The sequence below is a fragment of the Cupressus sempervirens genome, chromosome 4, assembly GCF_028749045.1.
Source record: "Cupressus sempervirens isolate cs-2001-9-10 chromosome 4, ASM2874904v1, whole genome shotgun sequence".
NCBI lineage: Eukaryota > Viridiplantae > Streptophyta > Pinopsida > Cupressales > Cupressaceae > Cupressus > Cupressus sempervirens.
Genome location: NC_143121.1, coordinates 772911582 through 772925247, shown reverse-complemented (window position 1 = coordinate 772925247; position 13666 = coordinate 772911582). Strand labels below are relative to the sequence as shown.

The following is a 13666-nucleotide window of genomic DNA, read 5'->3' as shown; positions in this document are numbered from 1 at the left end:
GGATTGAATAAGACTAATGTTGAGATATTATTTTCATCTTCTATCTATTCCTAGATTAGGAAAGGTAGCACAAACATAAACAATGGAGATTAAAAAGTTATGACGATGTTCCTGTTTTCTCTAAGTCATTTTGCTGTATGATAATTAACTTTTTATAACAGAATAAGACATGGAAAGAAATAAATTTAAGTGCACTTACCGGTTTATCTGTAATACCAAGCAAGTGATCAATTGAAGAAATTTCTGCAATTATGTTTTCATTTGTCAGCAAGACACCTTTTGGTTCTCCTGTTGTGCCACTAGTATACATAATTGTGCAAATATCATCCTTCTTGGATCGTGAAGGTTCATATATTTTCTTCTTTCCCTGCAAAGGAAAATGTCAAATAACTTCACTAGTCACTTGAGACAAGATTATCATCTGTAAAAACAAAAGTGCATTTGTCATTATGACGATCTTGGCAAAAAATAAAGGGCTTGAATGCATTAATTTGTTGTGCGGTCATACTAGCATGACTTTAACATGGTTCCAAGTCTAGGCAACCTTGCACATTTTTGCAATACAAGTCAGGTAATATCATTTGTAGACGTTCTTCAAATTTAAGTTTCATCTTTATATTTATTTGATAATGCAAATGTTATAAGGAAAAGAGTACTGCATCATATATCTAGCCATCATACGTAATTACTTATAATTTAGTCGCAAGATTGAATAGCCATAAGTTAATGACTAGTGGATCATAATAGGATAAGAATGGAAAAGATGGTTGTATGGTATGTCTTCTAAGTGGAATTACGAAGGCTAGATGTCTATCTCGCAATGAAACTATGCTAGCTCAAACCACACTCCACTACCTTTAATTTGATATACATGATATCAAATGGACGAAATCATGTCAAATATGAGCAAGTTGGGAGTCAATGGAGATGGTTTTGAGGTGGCAAATATTCACTTATCACTACAAAAGCCACATTACCTTATCACTTGAGCTCTTCAACTTGACATTAACAGGAGCAACTTGAGAAAATATTTGCACCTAACTGAATGCATTTAAAATCTGCTTGTCCATTTTGGAGGACAATCACCAAAAGCTAGAAGACATTGATGACAATTAATCATAGCTGCATGGGTAATTGTACCCATACCCCTGGGACATGTACTGGGTACTGGTACATGTACCAAGTACTGGATACTCAGTGGGTACTCGGTGGAAAGCATCATAGCTAAGGACCTTGATTAAGATTTCTGATTTTTTGTTTCAGTGTTTTGTTTGCATATCAGCTTGCTGTTAACCAAGTTTAATTCTATATGTAATCAGTTTGAAACTTTGAGATGATACTGATTAACAATAAACTTTATCACTGTTTGAGTCAAGAGTTTATCATTTGCAATATGTCATTGGTAATTGCTATATGATTTATGATCTTCTTGTTCATTCTTAAAAAAAAAAACTTTTTTGTTATGTGTATAAAGTTATAAACATTTAGTATTATTATTATATTATAATTTATTACAAACATTTTGCAAATCTGAGACGGCAAATAATACATTACATCTGCAAATTCTATCACTGTTTTTGTTTTGAAAACTCATTGTCATGACTCAGATTTTCAGATTTTCTATAAAAAAATGAATAATATTAAAAAAAAAATTGACATACCCAAGTACCCCTGTTTCCATGCAACCTTGCAATTAATGCTTATTTAATTTTTGGTTTTGAAAGAGTAGAAAAATCCATTCAACTTATGAATAGATAAATCATAATCTACTTTCATTGAGTAATCTATTAATGACCGTAAACAGAAAGCATTTTGTACAGCTCATAATTCTTAAGAACTATATAAAGGAGCTTTTAATCAGCTTGAGCAAGCTCGGGCTCACCTACAGGAAGCACAACTTGATTAAACACTCCAGCACAAATGCAAGAAAAAATCCCAAGGATAATCAGACTAGCAAATGGAAAATAATAGAGAGTCACTTCAAGAGCAACTTTGGAGAACAATCCCAGAAAAATAATGTCAATTATGACCATAAATATATAGTTAAACTATTAGAACATAGTGCTTAGATCAAGAGAAAAAGAAAAAATGTGATACAAACCACCAAAAATGCAGGTAATGTAACAATCGGGTGTTCATGTTTACAAATTCAAATTCATTTTCAGTGTTTCACTCAATTCTTAAGTTTAATTTGCAGCAGTCGATGTTGCATATTCATTGTTCCCTGCCATCAACATATATTTAATTTAAACATCAGCTCTTCAGAATTTTTAATGTTATTTAAAAGGCTAGCTATACATATAAAGTGTTTTTTCTTTTTTAAAGATCTTCTAATTTTCTTACACATGTACACATAATTTGTGGTCCCCAAAATATAGGAATTTGTTTCTCGTACAATTGTATCCCCCTGTTTCAAGAGGAGCATAACATTGCACCACAAAACTTATAGTGGCCTGAAGAAGTACGGATTTGCATCTGCTTGGTAAGAACAAGAAATTCCTGAAAATACTAGTGGCAGCTTTAAGTTACAACATCAAAATATCTTTCACCCACACAGACTGCAGTTTGCTAGTACCATCTGTCATTGGAAAACTTAAAGCACCTCCATGATGAACACCAATGATATAGTGATTATAGTATTCTTAGTCATTAACTACTCTAATACTACATTAAGTTTTTATGGTAAATGTATGGAGATAGTAACCATTACCAGTGATAAGAATTCAGCCCAAGAGTATGCATTCACTCCAGCTCTTTCAGCTACTTCCCTTTGCCCATCACTTATATTTGCAAAGCTCACAAATGCTACATATGAACACTAAACGTCATACTTTGCATTAAAACCATGGAAGAACTTAAATGCAATAGCAGAGGTATTAGGAATAAACTGTTCTTACTCTTTAAGAATTCTGTACACTTGGGCAAACATTCGAGAATCTGCATTCAGAATTTTCTAAGGAATCTCAGAAATTACTCAACAGATGCTTCATCTAATCAAAATAGGTTACAAACATAGAATAAGCATAACCATCCAGACATTGATCAACACCTCAGATACTTTCCATTTGAATAGTATTCATAATAACTTATATTTCATGAAACAATAAAATATCTAACATCATGTGAAACAAGCAAATCAAAGTTGATTATCTAGCAGAAAACAAACCTCTCATTATTCAAATTCAGAAACACATGTCTTCATAACATTGGCATCGCTTAGTGAAGAAATAATTGAAACATTTATTGAAAATTGAAAAATAATGGAGACGAACATATGCAGTGTGTACATACTTCAAAATTGTATGGTGTTGTATCTATATCTATGCTCCCTAGGGACACATTCCCTTAACCAAGAACGACCCCCCTAAACAGGACATTTTGGGATGTAGGGGTGGGTAGGAAATGTCCCCATCCCATACCCTTAGTTTTTTAATTTTTTGAAAATGTCCCTTAGACATTTAAAATTACATGGGACAACTAGGGGGTGTCCAGATGTGTAATGTACCCATTTCTACGTTCTCTAACAATGCAGCTATCATTTATTTTTTGGGTTTGTGTCAGCTTAATTTTGTAATGTCCCCTTTTTAGCATTCATAGCATGATGTTGTCGTTAGCCTATTTCCATACGGTCCCGTAGGCTAACCAGGACATTAAAGGGGCTTAGAGGCCATTTGGCCTAGACAGTTTCAATTGCAGGTCTTTCTGAAAGGTTTTGAGGCAACTTTGGGCATACTTACTATTTATAGTAAATCATCTTGGACATAGGCGGACATCTAGTGGCAACGGTATGTCGATGGTAATTGTTTAAAATCGACAATAAGACTTGTTTATCATTGATAAGATTTGTTATGCATTGATAAAGCTATTTTATAAAGTTAAATATAAATATTTAACTTTATTAATGCATAGACTATAGTTTGTGGAAAATATTTAAATTAAAAGAGTCCCCTTTATTTTATAACACATTGGAGACATAAGTTACATACAGGGAGTTATGTTTTATCCCACATTGAGAAAACGAAGGATGGAGCTCTTGTGAGAACACTATAAAAGAAATGGAAGAGCTTCTTTTATGCATTCTTGGAAAATATCAAAGAAATTGGGAAATTTTCTGGAGATTATGTCTCAATAGTTTGAAGAACGAAATCCCTTCAAGCTGGAAATCTTGACGCCATTAAAAGATATAGTCTTGAGATTCAACATGGTAGCAGTCCGAAAAAGCAGATACGAAAAAGCAGAACCGAAAAAGCAGGCTGAAAAAAGCAATCCGTAAAAGCAGTTCAAAGAGCGGATCCGAAAAAGCAGTCAAAAAAGCAAATTGGAAAAGCAAAGCAAAAAGGGTAGCATTGAAGAAAATTATTACAACCATCTACAACCAGGTTCCTTTGTTAGTATTGTTTTTTAGGGTGTTATAAGTTTCAGCTGTAAGTGTGCATTATACCAGCATTATCATTTTGTAATCCATGTAAATGCCAAAAGTCTTGGCCATATTTCATGAGCATTGCATTAGAGATTTCATTGCAAATTAAGAAGATAATAGTTGCTGGTGTCATTTAAGCAATTCAATATCATTATTTATCAGCTAGCTAGTTTGCACACCAACTATTTGTAAAAATGCCAGTTGGCTGTAGGTGTTCATTTCTCATGCTTAGATCATATATATGCACTGAATATTGTCAAAATTAGTAACACACTCATGTTAGGCCATTGTGTAGTCCATTTGGAGTCTTCTACTACAAGATTCTCATTGATGCAAATTGAAAAAGAGTCATTTAAAGCCAGCTGAAATACTATATCAGTCATACGTCCCTTGCATGTGAATTGTTTGATGAAATTCCTTGAGCTTTCATCAGCATTTTTTGAGAGCAGATTTGAGGAGGGCCATTACAGTGGTATCAGAGCTTGCTTGCAAAGTGATTGACGAAATGTCAAACAACTGAAGTATAAAGATTTTTGGTGTTTGAAGGAGTTATAACCTATTGGGGTTATTACAGATTTGCTGAAACCAATGATCTCGGATGTTTAGAGGAGTCATATAACACTTTTAGATGTTATTTACGGTTTTGAGTTTGGACTTCAAGACTCTTGGAGTATTTTTAGTAAGTCACCTAGTCATGCAGTCAAATTTCAATACTAATGCATTTTCACCATTTTCACCAATTGGGTGTGTTATTCAGCTATATGTAACTAATTTCCCTAAGGTTGCCATTTTAACCAAAATAGTTCATCCAGTACCCTAGTGTTACAACTCATTGGAAAGAAATGTTGAGACACTTAAAAGTGACTTTAAGTAATGGAAATGTATATAAAGTAAATTAAATCACTTTTTTCGAGTTAAAAGCCTTAGATGTTAACAAAATGATTTTAAAAGTAAGTTTCTACAAAGTTCCCTAAATAAGCCAACAAAATGGGGGATGGAGAGCTCATTTGGTATGTGGATCTTATTGTTTCTGCTGTTTATCTCTAAAAATTTTTAAAACCCTACATGGTTTTGGAGCTAGACTTGATTCACCTCAAGCTTTGTTAGGACAAAACCCTTGCAAGGAACATCTTTTACATTGGTGAAAGATCCAATCTAGAGGATAAACTGTTGGTTTTATTCAGGAAGCACAAATGAGCTTATTTGTGGAGATTCATATTTAGTTTTAATGGAGATTATTGCACATCACTCTTGTGGAGGTCAATTGTACGCAAATTTTGAGGAATTGTTTGTTATTTGTATCTTCCTTGGCTGGTTATACTATCCTTGTACCTGGCCATACTGTTCTTGGGTATCGCATTGAGTCTTTGGAGATTCCACTTAGGTTTTGACATTAACTCTTTGGCTTTCGGAGTGGTGCCTGGGGTTCCTATTACATTGCATTTCAGTTTTCTCAACAAAGGAACCTCTTTATGGATGTGGTGTCCATGAGGGAGCTCATTGGATCCATTTGGTTGAAAGTACAATAAGTTATCAAAATCGATCAATTTTTTTGGGTATGCTTGAAACGTCTTTGTAATGCGATTTTACAATCTAGGGAGTTCATATTTTCATTAAATCTGAAATTAATTCTCAAATAGATTCTGGTTGAGAGTTTCTTAAAAGAGTATTGTGTGCAAACTTTTTTTTCCTTGGTACATAAGTAGAAGAGTTTTTAGAGACCAGCTTCAGACTTGAACCGATGGAGTCATAGCAATAAACAATCCATACACAAAATCAACCACTTTACTACATCACAGACTCATTCCATGAGTTTTGCCGGTGCCATTACACATATTTACAATGTATCATCAAGTTCACAAAATAGGGTGTTCGGTGACGCCTTAACACCCCAAAAAACCAGATCATAAGAATAACAGCCATTACAAAACCTTGACAGTTACAGCTCTATCAATGAAGAGAGTTTTGCCTTGAAATCTTCTGACCTGCATTTACACCATCTTTGTTCCTTACTGAATGTCTTGCTATTCGCCATTGGGCAGAATTAACCAAAATAGGACTCCCAACCTACCCTACCAGAAAATTGTAAAAACTGTAGCCTATGTAATCTTCAGTCAAAATTGGCAATAAAACTTCTTCCACGAAGAGTAGTCTTAAAAAATATAGACCATTCTTACAGCTCAATTGCCAACCAGACCACTAGCTATTTGACGATTTTTGCAAAAACTTCGAAGAACATCAAAACAAAAGACATCAACCCAACAAGACCAAACACCAGAACACCAGAGGGAATAGGAAGATTGCCCAGAATTCATCTAAGAGCACAAGGGACGGAGCCTTGAATTCTTACTCTAAGCATGGCATTGATTTGAGCCTCAGATCAATCTTCCTCAACCTTGTTTGTTTCCTCCCTTGCACACCTTAGCTTTGCAAATTTACTCCATCAGTCACAGTCCATTCCACATGGGCCTTCATTTGTGCAATGTCATCATCAATAATCTGTTGCATAAGCAATAATTATATGGAAAACTAGACATTCCTTGCCTCCTTGAATCTTTTGTGCCTCAACCTTTCATCAAACCTCTAGACAAATGAAGTGTATTTAATGCTTGGGATTTTTTCAAGGCCACTTTGCTTCTCACCCAAATTAATTCCTAGGCTTGGAATGGATGCCTCCAAAATTTCATCTAATCCAAACAATGCCCCAAGAGAAACCAACTTCACCATCATAATTCTTACTATGTCTTTACCTTCACCCAACTGCAATGCCCATGCCATACTCATTGAATAAACACGTGTTTTTGCGATGGCGCTTTTCAACCTGGCAGAACATTCTCCTAACAACTAATCGACCATCTTTGCAAGCCTATGGTGGGAAAAATTGAACATTTTGTCCAAGCAAATTTTCCTACTCTGACCATGGAAGAGTTTTGTTGTTTTCGACATTGGAGAGTGAATACAGTTTCCATTGTTCGCAAATTCAAGTTACTTTTGCTCAACAAATTCACAATGATTTTTAGTTTTGAGGGAACACACCTCAAATACTTGAGGTGATTATCAATGGAAATGCAATTAAAGACTCACATCCATCTTAGTATTTCAGAAAAGGACAACACCTCAACTCCATTGGTGGCATGCCGAATTAATGGGAAGGAGAATGGTGGCCAGCTCAATGTGTAGGGGAATAAATGTTAGATTGATATCATTCCTCCCATCTAACATCAATGAAATTCTAGATACTAATTTCAAGTAAGTTAAGGTTTAAATCCCAATTGGACATTGTATCAGCCTCCTAGTTCCCTTGTCCTTTTATGTATGATAACTTAAAATCCTCAAAGAATGCCAACTCATCATTAATTATGGAGATGTAGTTCTAGAGGTGTCATGCCTCCATGTGACCTTTATAATGGCCTTGATGATTATCTATGAACCACCTTCAACATGTAGTTTTGTGGCTCCAAATTTATTAAGCTTTGATTGCCTAGAGTGTTGCTTCATCTTCCGCGACATTATTTGTACCATCTAAAAGAAGTTTGCCTCCACAAGCAATGAGATCCCCTTTTGAATCTCTAGTTATGAATCCTACCCCAGAATGGCCAAGGTTCTCTTTGGAAGCCCCATCAAAGTTACACTTATGTCATGTCCCCTTCTCCGCACTAGTATTACAGCACCAGGTTAATCTATCTCCACATCCGGATAGATTAACGGCATCATCAATCAGGATTCTTACCAGTCACACAAGAGATTTATCTTAAGTGCATCATTTATTAAAGTAAAAGTTCTTCGATAAAGTTACTTTATGTTTATAAAGTCATTTACTTTATAAAGTGACTTTAGTGACTATAGAACGAAATTGTTTTTTTATCCCACATCTCTTATTCCAATGTTTTTCCCTCACTCCGAGGTTCTAAATAAGAGACTTAGCCTTGGGATTTGAACACGAGAATTTATGAAATCAATACATTGACATGTTTTGGTTGCTTTAATGTGACTAGTCAAAAACTCAAAGGACGAAATCCCTCGAGTTTGGTTTCCGAGGAAATTGGACAGTCCCCCATTCTCCTCTTTGGAAGTTAAAAGATAATTCAAGTAGAAAATCGGCAAGGTGTCCCAGTTCAAACACTCTGGAAGTAAGTACATTCGATTTTCTTTTACAATGAAAAAATAATAGTATTATTTATTCCTCCATGGGTATAAGCAGTGGATAGTCTGCTAAGGAAGATTTGCTCAAACTAAAGACCTGCGAATAGGGGATACGTGGAGTGCCAAGTTGACTGCAATTCATTAAGCTCAGCATACTACTGTTATAGACTAGAGTTAATAAACCTTGGTCACATTATATTTGAATCATAGAGGCCAGGCATTTATCAGTAGAGATTCTCGGCTTCATCCACACTCACTGTAGGGGTCGGGTTGCCTTTAGTTCTTAGATTTCCGACAGGAGATTGGTAGTCAAGTGGTATACATGGTGTCAAAAGGGCGGGTTGCTGGTATCAGTGATTTTTAGACATATCTAACGGCACCCAATAACATCGGTTTATAGGGACAGTGGGACGCGTTCCCAGTAATCAGGCCGGAGTCCATACATATACACCAGACCATACGGTTGGAACCAGTTGAAAGACATTGCAAATAGTTGTTGGTCAGAATGCAAAGACGGGAGATGAGTCGATGGTTAACACAATCTTGAACCTCACGACCGTTGCTCACCACTTCACGGTTTTGTGCCTATTTCATTCCGCATTATTGAAAATAGCCAATGTTGTCATAGTTATCGTTTGTATTCTGAATACGAACTGAGAAATATCATCTTACTGTCATAAATGTTATGCTATGAACACTGAGTTTAAGTTTTGTCTAATCATATTTAGTGGAAATTCAGAATATTACTGATTGCCTTTATTACTTCATAACATTTGATTTGATTACTAGAGGTATAGTATTTCGCAGTTTGCATACACATTGAAGGACTGCGATTCCATGACAAATGTTTGACGAAATACCTTAAAACCAGCTCATTTATCAATAGACAGAACTTGTGAAGTTTAGTACAGCGGTATCAAAGCCACAAGACCTGCCATCTTATGGGAAACAACAAAATTTTTGCAAACCATTTTTTATCCAAAAATGTCAACAAGGAATGAGTAAAAGACAGTATAAATTTGGTCATCAATAGCCGGAACAAGTTGATTCTTCAGAACATATTGAGATTGAAGACAGTTATTCAATGGATGAAGAATTAATTTCTGGAACAGGTGAACAGGTTGAACAGATTACTCATATTGCACAGGAAAACAACGTTCAAATGGCACATAATGAGATGGAACAAGAACGTGAAGTAAGGGAAACATTGCAGGCTATCAGAGATGGACTAAACAACATTGCTAATGCTCTTCAGCAACTAGCAGGTACTATGCAGCAGTTGGCCCCGGCCCATAGAAGAGCTTCGAGCCATCACAGTGGAGATGGTAGCGTAGCTAGATCTCCTTGAGCTGTTAGAGATCCCACACGTAACACTGACAGGACTTTAATGCCAGTGTTTAATGCAGAAGAAGAAAAACCACCAGCAACACCAAATTTACTACCGGACAATGTTATGGCAATGTTTGATGAATGGAATTTGTTTCCCCACCCTATTAAACAAAATCTAACCTTTGTCCAGTACCTAAATCAGAGAAGGGACACTCATAGACAACAACAAGATAGGAGACCGAGAGCACCAAACAAGGACCTTAAACATGCTATGAAAAAGTTACCTCCCTACCTTTGATGTCAACAGTCAGACATTTGTTAGAGCTTGGGTTCACAAGCTTGATACCTATTTGACACTCAAACCCATGGCAGAGGCAGAAGCCATCAGATTTGCCACAGTGCACCTTGAGGGAGCAGCATATGATTGGTCGCATCATGGTCTAGTCACCCAGGATCATGGCCTCATTACTTCATATGAGATCTTTAGCTCCAAGCTGATTACTTGTTTTGACAGGGAAGATTTTGAAGTTTATTATAGGGATTTGGCTCAGTTACGATAGAGTGGGTCATTGGATAATTTCATTGATGAGTTCCAGCGTATGTTGGTGATGGTACCGGATATGACAGAACAGTGTAAGGTGATGTTGTTCACAAAAGGGTTACAGGATAGATTTAGGGGTTTGGTTAAGGTCCTTAAGCCAAACACCTTAGATGATGCAATTAAGATAGCCCGTGATTTGGATTCACCTTCTTCACTACTACAACCTCCGAAGAAAACCTACAGAGGGTCTACATCATCCCAAGGGAACAAAAACCAGCAAAAACCAAATTCTCCTAGATTGGATTTTGAGACACGTAATGAACTTGGAAGAAATTGTGATTCACCTGCAAGGAACCTTGGACTCCCAATCAGAGATGCCTTGGTAAAGGTAAGATTCACTATGTTGAGGTTTTTTCCGAGGATGAAGGAGAGCAACAGGAAGGTAATGAGGTTGAGGACAGCAAAGAGGAAGAAGTTGAGGAGCAGCCCCTTAAAGATAAAAAGAAGAAGGCCACTACATAGCAACCTCTTGTTATAGCCACTCTTTCTAGTGATCCAACATGTCATTCTTTCAGAGTGAAGGGTGTTGTTAGGGGACAGCGCATTGTTTGTCTTTTGGATACAGGAGCATCCCATAATTTCATCAGCACATGGATGGTATCTAAGAGAGGATCGCAGACAGTCAGCATACCCGAATTCGAAGTAAAGGTAGCAGGTGGTGAGGTTTTGAGTTGCACTGAGAAAGTATCCAGTGTTCAAATACAGTTTGATGATTATCTTTTAGAGATTGATTTCTATGTTGCTGATTTAGATGGGTTGGATGCCATTTTGGTATGCAATGGTTAAGGACTCTACAGGTACACATTTGATCACGAGACCATGCAATTGGAATTCTCACAAGGTGACCGGTTGGTAGTCCTAAAAGCCATACTAGATAGTGGACCCAGGTTGATAACAGCTCACAGGATGGAAGCCATTTTGAGGCACGATGATATCGAATAGGCGACACAATGTTTCATCTCTTCTAAGGAGACACAAGAGACAAGACAGCAGTACCATTGTGACATCCAGATAGTGTTAGATAAGCATAGAAGGGTATTTGAGGATTTACATTCCACCAAATAGAGGGTTTGAGCATATCATTGAGTTGGAGGAGGGCACCAAACTCGTCATTACCACTCGTTATCATCAACCCAAGCATTACAAGGAAGATAGAGAAGACGATTAAGGAACTTCTAGATATGGAACATATTAGGCCCAATTCCAGCCCTTTTGCCTCTTCAGTGGTGTTGGTTAAGAAAAAGGATGGCACCCTTTGGATGTATATAGATTACTTCACCCTTAATAAGAGAACCGTTAAAAACAGGTATCTGATTCCCTGCATTGATGAGTTACTGGATGAGCTTCATGGAGTTGTTTATTTCTCGAAGATAGATCTTCGATCAGGATAACATTAGATACGAGTCTGTGAGGAAGATGTGCAAAGACAGCCTTCAGATGCCACTACGGACACTATGAGTTTTTGGTGATGCCATTTGGTCTCACTAATGCACCAGCCACTTTTCAGTCGTGCATGAACCATATCTTCAAAAAGCAACTATGGAAGAGTGTGTTGGTTTTCTTTGATGACATATTGATCTTTAGCAGGACTTGGGAGGAACATTTGCAGCACCTAGACGAGATCCTTAGCATCATGGAGGAACACTCCTTATTCACAAAGGAGTCCAAGTGTGAATTCAGATTAACTAAGATTCTCTATTTGGGTCAAGTGATTGGTGCCAAGGAAGTTAAGGTACATTAGGAAAAGATATAGGCAATAATTGATTAGCCACCACCGAGAGATGTATCTGAGTTACGGGGCTTCCTTGGGCTTTGTTCTTATTACAAGTGATTCGCCAAAGGTTTTTCCCAAGTAGGAGCACCCTTTACCGATCTGACACAGAAAAGGGCATTTAGATGGATAGAGGATTCAGAGGCAGTCTTTGATAAACTGAAACAGGTGATGAGCACATGTCTCGTACTAGCACTTCTTGCTTTTTCTAGACCCTTTGTTTTTGGTGTGATGCTTCGAGAAGCAGAATAGGGGCAATTTTGATGCAGGATCGTCACCCCATAGCTTTTGAAAGTAGGAAACTTAGGGGCAGCGAGTTACTATATTCTACATATGATAAGGAGATGGTGGCCATAATGCATGCCTTAGCCAAGTTTAGACAATACTAGGTGGGAAGTAAGTTCACAATAAAGACTAATCATAATAGTTTACGTTACTTCCTAGAACAGAAAGAGCTGAATGAAAGGCAACAAAAATGGGTTAGCAAGGTCCAAGCATACGATTTTGACATTGAATATGTCAAGAAGAAAAATAATATAGTTGTTGATGCACTTTCCCGAAGATCCCCAGTGATAGAGTGTTGTGCCATTTCCAAGATTTCAGCAGATTGGAGATCCCAGCTGTTAGTGGAGTATTCTAAAAATACTCACGCATGTCAGATTATGGATGGTATACTTCAGGATGATCAGTACAAGGTAATGAATGATATTATATATTATAAGAATAGAATCTACCTAGTACCCGAATCTAAACTTAAAGGGGATATTATGCACACTATACATAATGCACCCTCAACAAGGCAACCAAGTTTTATCAAAACCTACAGGCAGATTAGAGAGAGATTCTCTTGGAAGGGGCTAAAGGACGATGTATTGCAGCATGTTAGAGAGTGCCAAACTTGTTAACAAAACAAGTCAAAATAGAGCTTTCCCGCAGGTTTACTTCAGCCTCTCCCCATTCCAGCTCAGAGGTGGAAGAGTATCTCCATGGATTTTATCACAGGATTACCTAGGGTCCAGGGCAGAGATTGCACTGTTGTGGTGGTAGACGGATTGACTAAATTCACGCACTTCTTTTCTATTGTTGCGGATTGGTCAACCTCTCAAGTGGCTGAGTTGTTCTTTTGAGAGGTTTTTTGTCTCCATGGTTTATCTAGGACTATTGTGAGTGATAGGGACAGCAGGTTTCTCAGCACTTTTTGGCAAGACTTTTCAAATTGACAGGTACAGAGTTGACTCCCAATTAGCTATCACTCGCAGACGGATGGTCAAACCGAAATAATAAATAAATGGGTGGAGGGGTATTTGAGAAATTACATTGCAAGTCAGCAAAGAGCATGGATTAAGTGGTTGTATTTGGGGGAGTATTGCTACAACATTACATATCATATGTCTATTCGGAT

General features: G+C 37.0%; 1 protein-coding gene across 1 annotated transcript in view; it reads right to left on the bottom strand.

Annotated features, from left to right (window-relative positions):
* Window positions 1-13666, bottom strand: part of LOC149563660 (putative CoA ligase CCL6) — a 176906-nt gene that overhangs the window by 100218 nt on the left and 63022 nt on the right. The window contains exons 7-9 of the mRNA XM_089826822.1: window positions 2898-2937; window positions 2711-2805; window positions 200-367 (exon numbers count right to left, since the gene is read on the bottom strand). Of these exons, the coding sequence (XP_089682948.1) occupies window positions 200-367; window positions 2711-2805; window positions 2898-2937 (303 nt within the window). The remainder of the gene's footprint in view (window positions 1-199; window positions 368-2710; window positions 2806-2897; window positions 2938-13666) is intronic.